General features: G+C 44.6%; 1 protein-coding gene across 1 annotated transcript; it reads left to right on the top strand.

Annotated features, from left to right (window-relative positions):
* The first annotated feature begins 384 nt into the window (after window positions 1-384).
* Window positions 385-8162, top strand: LOC130868747 (pregnancy-specific glycoprotein 22-like). Its single transcript, XM_057760824.1, has 5 exons — window positions 385-445; window positions 1686-2045; window positions 4813-5172; window positions 6496-6855; window positions 7885-8162. The coding sequence occupies exons 1-5, from the start codon at window positions 385-387 to the stop codon at window positions 8160-8162; spliced, it is 1419 nt and encodes a 472-aa protein (XP_057616807.1).
* Window positions 8163-8771: the final 609 nt, after the last annotated feature.

Genomic DNA, 8771 nt, shown 5'->3' with positions numbered 1-8771 from the left:
TCTCTGTATCACATGGACACATAGGCAGGATGGAGGCTCCCTCTTTGGTGCTGACAGACCCAAGGCAAGGACACAGCAGGTGTCAGCCCTGGGATGAGTCATTGTTCCTGAGGGCACAGGGATGTTTATCAGCACTGCTGCTAAACAAATGTTGCTTGGTAGAGAAATATAAAAGCAAGCTGAGAGGGTCGCAAGACAACACTGAGAATGGAAGGGATTAAGAAGTGCCTTGAACTCAATCCCCACTCTCATAACCCATTGATTTCTAGGAAGTGCTCTTGTCTGAGAAGAATCTCAGCCTAGAAGGAAGAACAGCAGAGCCTGAGTTCTGTGCTGGAGCTGAGGCTGGTCTCCTCAGAGGCAGGTCACCAAGTGGGAAGATTGATGGAGTCCTCTGTGCTTCTCAACAAAGGGTGTACGCCCTGGCAGGGGTTTTTGATCACAGGTAAGAGTATCCACTCTCTGACTTTGTGGGGAGGGGGTCTCAGAAGCTGGCTGGAGTCTCCTAAAGAGGACAGGAGCCCAAGATGAGACTCAAGGTTTCTGTTTGCAGTTATGGGGCAGAAGTCACAGGGAGGAATATAGACTCAGAAACCTAAACTCTCAGAGAATGGAGATGATGGTGGTTAGAGAAAAGTCTCAAACACTCCATCTACACAGCGAATTACATGGACTGCAATGTTCTGAGGACAGCTGTTCCCAATCACGACAGCATAACCCTCCAAACAAAATCAAACAGGGATGACTAGCGAAATGTCTCAGTGTGTGAAGATATGACAACCTGATCCTAATCTCCCACACAGTGGATGAAGAGAACAGACTCCTGCAGGCTCTACTCTGCCCTCTCCATAGGTATTGTGGCATGTGCCAACACATGCACACCCTGACCTATGTGCCTACACACAGATTCATTGCATACATCTTCATATGTTCCCAAGGAGACACTAGCCTACACAAATACCCACATATATCTACACAAGAAATCTATAATCATTTATTTCACACTTGAATGCAATTATTGTCTTAAGCTCCAAACCTCAGAACTGTGAAGAGAAATCCATGGAGACACATTCCTTCTTCCTTCTTTCTTTCCTTTCTCCACTTGTGCCCGAGTCTTTTTTAGGAGCTGAACCAGTCAAGAAGGTCAGATTAATCCTGCCCTTACAAATCCATACTTTATAATCCCAGCACTTGGGAAACAGAGGCAGGTGAACTCTGAGTTCAAGGCCAATGTTGTCTACAGAGCAAGTTATAGGACAGAGAGTACCTGTCTCAAAAAACCATAACTAAAACCATTACCATAACCAAAAACTAAAACAAAAAACAAACAAAAATCTCTGGTTCTTGAGGACCTGATGTCAGTATATCCAGAAGGTAAAGCCATGGATTGACTAGAATGACAATGGGAAGATAGAAAAAGAAAATCAGAAAGTGAGGAGTCTCCAAAGGAAGAGTTCAGAGAGCCATTGTTCCTCATACCAAATACTCTATGTGAGGAGGGATGTGAGCTGCTGAGGGGGATCCAGGCAGACATGTGAGCATAGAATTCCTAAGAGAGTTAATAACACTCTCAGATTTTGTCAGTGGAAGTCATGTTGCTCATATCTGCAGAGGAGGGTGGGCACACCCCTAATCACACCAGAAGATGAGTTTAATACTGGTGGTTTTTCTTAATTCCTCTCTAGCCTCCCTTTTAGCCCTCTGGCACCTGTCCATCACTGCCTCTGTGACCATTGAATCAGTGCCACCCCTGATGGCCGAAGGAGATAACACTCTTTTTCTTGTCGACAATCTGCCGGAGAAGACTGTAACCTTAGTCTGGTTCAAAGGGCTAACAAATATGAAAGCTGTGATTGCAATATATGGACGGCACATCAATTTAAGTGCATCTGGGCCTTTGCACAGTGGTAGAGAGACAATATATTACAACGGATCCCTGCTGATTAAAAATGTTACCCAGAAAGACACAGGATTCTATACCCTACGAAGCTATGATAAGTATTTAAACATCATATCAACAACATTCACATACATCCATGTTCACGGTAAGTGATTCGTTGTGAACTCTATGAACTGGGTGAGGTTCATTTCACTGGGTACACACAGGAGAGAGGTCTGTGCCTACTGTCCAAATGCATTGTGCCCCTGTTGGAGTCTGAGCATTTAGTTCAGGGCACAGGTATGCATGGTATAGAATAATGGCAATAGATTAGAATCCTTCATTTGACTTCACTTTGCACAGAGGTGGATGCATGGTGGGGAAGTCAGACAAGGATATCAGCCTCTGTCTAGACTCTAGGGATTCTAACCAGGAATGTTTTCTTGCAAAAGACCCTGAGGGAATTAATATTGTCCTTGGTTGAGGAAAACATGTGGTCCTCACAGAGATGGGAGCCCAGCATGCTCTGCCTGCACACCTCTGTCTCAGACTCAACTCTAGGTATCCATGAGAAGATTTTTATAAATGTTGAATTTTGGCTTTCTGATGACAGGGACAGTGCTCCCTAGTAGTCAAAGTGTTGTGATGTGTGGAGCTAAAGAGGGCACTGTTCTGAGAGCCATGGTTGGGCTACGTACCTTGGCCACCTCCTTCAGAGAGAGGAGTTTAGCTCATCAGGTCTCCAGGCTGTTTACCAACTGTCCTGTTGGGCTTATAAGATTTTATATGAAGGTCATGGTCCCCAAAGAGAGGAACCCAGGAAATAGTTTGTCCTGACAAGTGTTCGTCCTCTGTGCCCAGCTCAGGGAATTCTCTCCTGAAGCAAAAGGCTACAGAATGTGCTGATATGACTGCTTCCCAGACATGAACTGTAGTTCCCCTGGAGATCACCAGGGATGTTATCAGGACACACAATGAATTGGCAGAAAAGTATTTTCCAAAACCTGGAACTTATCTAGTAGCCTGGCTCCTCTCCTGTTTTTAAAGACCCGGAAATCAGGGTCACAGAATTCTCAGATCTACCAGCTGCTTAATGTGTTTGCTACACTGCCATGAGAACACGTTCTGTTTCTCACTTTATGTGTTTCCTTTGGGAAATATACAATATCCAAGGGGAGTCAACTAAATAGAGATCCAAGGCAGCACAGAAAGACCACGGAGCACACTGGCATACCCATTGCACAGTTCAACAAACAGAGGAAGTGGGAGCATGGTCTTGAAAATCTTGCACAGATGAAGAACCTCACAACCTTTTTCTGAGATGTGAGACTCCTGACACATCCTGGGCCCTTGACCCCAATCACAACCCAGTGTGAAGGTGACTCCAATGAAAAAAGTTTTTTTTTTTTTTTTTTCTGGCTGGGAACAAATTCCTTGTTACTAGAGCACAAAGACACAGGACAGACTGGGTGCCCAGTTTTGGTTTCTTTTTCACATAATTGTATAGACTTTTCCATTTTGGTGCTGAAAAACTTCAGCCAGGACATAGCAGAGTACAGTTCCAGGGTCAGCTGCTATTACCTCAAGGATGATTATTACCCTTGACTTTCACTCTGTGTTCTAGGGGTCAGAACCAGAAAGATGGAATGGGAAAGGAACATGGTGTAGCAAGGGAAGTGGAGAGACAGAGCAGTGTTTTGATCACAGACCCACCCACAGGCAATGGGACTCTGGGGAAGAGACTTAGTGCAGATGGGGAAAGGGCAGCATAGCTTGGGAGCTATCCTGGACACTATACTGATGACAGATCAGCCGAACCAAACAATGGAGGCCCACTTTGTACTCCGCTGCATAGATTGTACCACATCTCAGGGGCTTCTGCCCACAGATGAGGAGAAAGTGTGTGAGAGGAGAGGACTGGCATGCTGTCTAGAGGCTCCTGGGTGGCACAAATACACGTGAGGAGTCTCAGTGTTTGTAGGGGAGAAGATACAGAGTTTGGAGAGAGGCTCAGCATTAGGATGCTCTCAATGAGTATTAAACAGTAAGGGTGGAGGAGAAAATATTCTTCCAAAAAGTTAGTAAACACGAATACAATATTCTGAAGACTGCTGTTCTCAGTTTGATGGTCAAATAAAAAAATCAAGCTGATGTGTATCACTAACATGGCCCAATGGATATGGGCATTTGCTTTATAGTCTGAGAAGCTGAGAGCAATGAACATAAGTCCTCTTACTTCCACTTAAATACTGTGTCCTGGCCCACCCACCCACACTAGTATAGGCCTTACACTCACTACTCAAACACAAGTATAATATGTAAATAAGTGGAAAGAATCAAAGCAAAGGGAATGATCCAATACTGTATTCATAAACGTTTGAGTTTCTTAAATAAATCCATGAGCATACAGGGTTCTGGGATATCAATTCATTCATTCAGTCTCCACACGTATTTGAGTTTTTCTAGGCAGCATTTTCTTTTTAATGTATAAGATAACGCATGGTTCTTATGGTGCCCCAGTTGATGATGGACTTGAAATAAAGAAAGCTAGCAGGTAAATTTAAGTGTTGGCTGCAACCCCAAGTGAAACACAGCAACAAAGTCAGAGAGTAAAGACACAGCTTATGTAGGGGAAGAGTTTGGGCAGGCACCTACCCAACGTCATCCACTGTAAATGTGAGTAGCGGTCTGATGGCAGACAGGAAGTCAAGACATTGTTGACAAATGAAGAGAGAGAGAGAGCCATATAGTGGAAATGACAGGTGTGGACACTGAGAGCATGAAGGTCGTGTGCAGACCTGCAGCAAGCAGGACAGGAAACACTCCCCCACAAACACAGGCTCAGCGATGGACACAGATGCTCATGACACAGGGCCTCATCTTAGTCAAGCACAAAAGTTCCACTTTAGTTGGATCTCCCTCTTCCCTTTTAGATTTCCTTTGGAACTGTGGGCGCCATGCTACCTCTGCCCAGCCCACTATTGAATCTGTGCCACCTATTGCTGTTGAAGGGGGAAGTGTTCATCTACTGATTCACAATCTCCCAGAGAGTCTTCAAGGCTTTGCCTGGTTCAAAGGAATGTCTGTGTTCAGGGACCATGAGATTGCCCGAATCACAACAGACATGAATTCAAGTGTGGTGGGGCCTGCATACAGTGGTAGAGAGACATTGCACAGTGATGGATCCCTGATGCTTCACAATGTCACTCAGAATGATGCTGGATTGTACACCCTACGAATTATGAGTACAGATCTGAAAAGTGAAGAAGCACATGTACAACTCCACGTGAACAGTAAGTGATTCTCTGTGATTCTTCAGTGCTAGGTGGGGTTTAGATGTACAGGACTGTCGTGACTGGCCTAGCCTCCTTTCTTTCTGCACTGTGTCTGCAGGTGAAGGTTTGTGCACTTAGTACAGGACAAACATGATAGAAACAAATGGCCATAGATCAGCTTCCATCTCCTCACTCCTCCTGTATCAAGGAAGACCTTGATGTAAAATAACTCATCCTAAAATGTTAGCGTCATCTCAGTCTCTTGGGTTTCTAAATGGGGAAAGCCTGAGCCTGCCTTCTTTCCAAGGCTGGGCTAAAGTGACCGAAGGGAGTATTTTTCCAGTACTCTACTCTTATTTCCTGTCAAAACTGATAGGAAACAATGATTTTTAGGTCATCCATGTCAAAATGGGGCATATATTAGCTCCATGTTGAGAGTGTTATAAATGAAATCCAGGAACTGTAGAGATAATATGGAGGAGTGCTTCCTACTGGCTTCCTCCCTGTGGCTTGCTCAAACTGCACTCTTATATCACCTAGGATGACTTGCCCAGGGACGGAATTGCCTACAGTGGTCTCAACCCTTTCATATCAAGTCCATATTTAGAAAATGTACTATAGCCTTGCCCACAGGTAGATCTGGTGGTGGCATTTTCAACTGAGGCCTTGTCTTTCAAGTGACTCTCATTTGTGTCAAGTTGACATAAAACCAGCCAGTCTGGTACCCACACCTTTTTAAAGACCAGAGTTTTCCCTGAAGATCAGATGGCTCCCAGATCCCACCCAGACCCAGTCCTGGGGGCTGGCAGGCAGGGAAACAAGGGCATGTATAGTGTGATGTCGGGGGTTGAGTGGAGCCACAATGGAAACTGAAAAACCCTATAATGTGAAAACCCCAGTCATGCTGAGTTCAAGGGAGACATCATCTCAAACCTCATTGTGCATGAGTGAGCAGTGTCTGACTGGAGCAGTTAGGGAATGGCTATGACGACACCCGAGGGGAGAGGGAGAATTTCCTGATGAGGAAATGACACAGTTGAGAACATACATGGAAGGGAGGACGTCATGTTGCTGACCTTCATAATGAGGAAATGACACTGTTGGGAACATACATGGAAGGGAGGAAGTCATGTTGCTGACCTTCATAATGAGGAAATGACACTGTTGGGAACATACATGGAAGGGAGGAGGTCATGTTGCTGACCTCCATTAAGTAACATAGACACAGCCACAGTTCTAGGTAGAGTGAGCGGCAAACCCATCTGCTCAAGATGGAGGTCATCATCTTTTCCCCATGTACAGTGATCCCCACGTGACAGCTTTTTCTCTTTCCCCTTCCAGGCTCCCTTTCTCCATGCTGTAACCCTCTCACCTCTTCCCAGCTCATGATCCAACCAGTGCCTCTGTATGCTGATGAAGGGGAAAGTGTTCTTCTCCAAGTTCACAATCTTCCAGAAGATCTACAGGCCTTTACCTGGTACAGGGCAATATATAGAGTCCCATATTTTGAAATTGTCAAATGCAGCAGAGTCCTGAATACCACCACCTGGGGGAATCAGTACAGCAGAAGAGAGACTGTGTACCCCAACGGATCCCTGCTGCTCCAGGACATCGCTGAGAAAGATGCAGGAATGTACACACTAGAAATTTTGAAAAGTGACTTCAAAACTGAAAAAGCTTATGTGCAATTCCATGTGAACAGTAAGTGACTCTGTGGCCTTCAGCTGCTGTGTGGGACTTATCTTACTGCATACACTGAACTGTCAGAACTGGGCTGTGCCTGCTCTCTTCCCTACTGCAATGCATTCCCACCATAGGGTGTGGGCACTTACTGCAGGGCACACAGCGGGTGGACAAACAGCAATAGGTCAGAATCTCTTACCTGTCTTTCTTTGCACAGAGGAGAATGTATGCTGGATAACTCAGCACAAGGATGGCAGCCTCAGTGCAGATTCTTGAGGCTGTCACCATACACATAGCTTTAAGACAGACTGTGCAAGTCAAGTAGACAATGGATGAGGAAGCCATGGGGTCCTCACGGAGAGCAACAGGAGCCCTGACTCCAACACTTCCCCTGGCGGCACTTTAGGTTATACTTGGGAGATATTTGTCACTGTCTGTTCTGATTTCCTGTTAGAGCTGACAGGGAACAAAGCTTTACTGATTTTCCAAATCCCTAGGAGTTTAGAACCAGCTGTGTACTGCTATGACAGCTGCAGTTATATAAGTCATCTCTATATCTCCTTCTCCTGAGACTCAGTGGACAGGTGCCTGAGCCACTAGCCTACTGTTCTGATGGGTTTATGAGACTTCACAGGAAGAAAGTCAAGGCACCAAGGGAAGAAACAGTAGAGGCAGCTACTCCAGATTCTTCCTTCCTTTCATGGGTCCAGTCTAGGGCATTTTCTTCTGCAGGTAAATAGTAACAGATGCTGCTAATGTGAGCCGCTCCCATCCCAAAGACAGACCATTGCTCATAACTAAGCTTTTCTTGTGTACCCAGCAATGATCATGCACTGTGTGTAATATTACAAGGAAACTGAGTCACAAGAAACAGTGTATGAATCAGGGTCACAGAGTCCCTGGGTGGCAAATCCAAAGCACAAGATTTGTCTATAGTTACAGCTTCAAGATCTGCCCCCTGGAAGTTTTATTAAGTATGAACCAAAGAAGGGATCATTTAACTCTCTGGACTCCTGTCATTTGGTATCCTCCTCTCTTTCTTTACAGAGTTTGTTGAACAACCCTTCGTGCAAATCACTAATGGCAAAGTCTCATCACAGAGATCTGTGATCTTCACCTGTGTTTCACCTGACACTGATATCTCCATCCGCTGGATCTTCAATAACCAGAGTCTTCAGCTCACAGAGAGGATGACTCTGTCTCCAACAAAGTGTGGACTCAGAATATATCCTGTACAGGTGGAGAATTTTGGAGAGTATAGGTGTGAGGTCTCTAACCGAGTCAGTTCAAAGACCAGTCTTCCAATCTTGTTTCAGGATAAATGAGTAACCTTTTCTCTCCTCCTACAGCAGAGTGGGGGTATTTTTTTAATCAATGACTTACTAATCAGAGAAAAGTGAAATTGATCAGTTATCACTCAGGTATACTCAGTATGGAGACTCATATCTATAATTCTGGGATACATATGGTACAAGGGCAGGCCAAGATTTAATTTGAGTCTGTCTCCAAAGGAAATAAAGACACTATGGTAAAATAAATGGAAAGGAGTTAATAGTTTAGGTTGCGGATTAAATATAGCCAGTCATCAGAATTCATGGAAAATAATTCCAGGAGCTGCCAAACTTTTGGATGCTTTGAGTCTGCTACAAAAATGGAGTGTTTGCATAGAGAAAAAAAATCCTCTTATATGGTCAAATATATTCAATGTTTAACTAATTCACTGATTTACCTAAGTCCAATGCTGCCTGCTGTCAGGGGCTATGAGTGTTATAGCAGGTGACAACTAGTTCTTCAGATGTTAACCCACCAGAGGAATGAACATATGATGGAGGTTAATCCTGACCAGACAATTTCTGCAGGATCATCGACTCCGAAAGCTGTTGCTCATTTTTGCTGAAGTAGCTTGGCATCTCCCCAATACTTACACTGTAGTG

Source organism: Chionomys nivalis, chromosome 2, assembly GCF_950005125.1.
Source record: "Chionomys nivalis chromosome 2, mChiNiv1.1, whole genome shotgun sequence".
NCBI lineage: Eukaryota > Metazoa > Chordata > Mammalia > Rodentia > Cricetidae > Chionomys > Chionomys nivalis.
The sequence above is the reverse complement of the archived record's forward strand: the minus strand, read 5'-3'. Positions and strand labels throughout refer to the sequence as shown.

Excerpts from the sequence above, each read along its gene's own strand:
- LOC130868747 (XM_057760824.1), top strand. The coding sequence starts at position 385 with ATGGAGTCCTCTGTGCTTCTCAACAAAGGGTGTACGCCCTGGCAGGGG. Across the intron at positions 2,046-4,812 it reads CACATACATCCATGTTCACG|ATTTCCTTTGGAACTGTGGG; the intron begins GTAAGTGATTCG and ends CTTCCCTTTTAG. Across the intron at positions 5,173-6,495 it reads TGTACAACTCCACGTGAACA|GCTCCCTTTCTCCATGCTGT; the intron begins GTAAGTGATTCT and ends TTCCCCTTCCAG.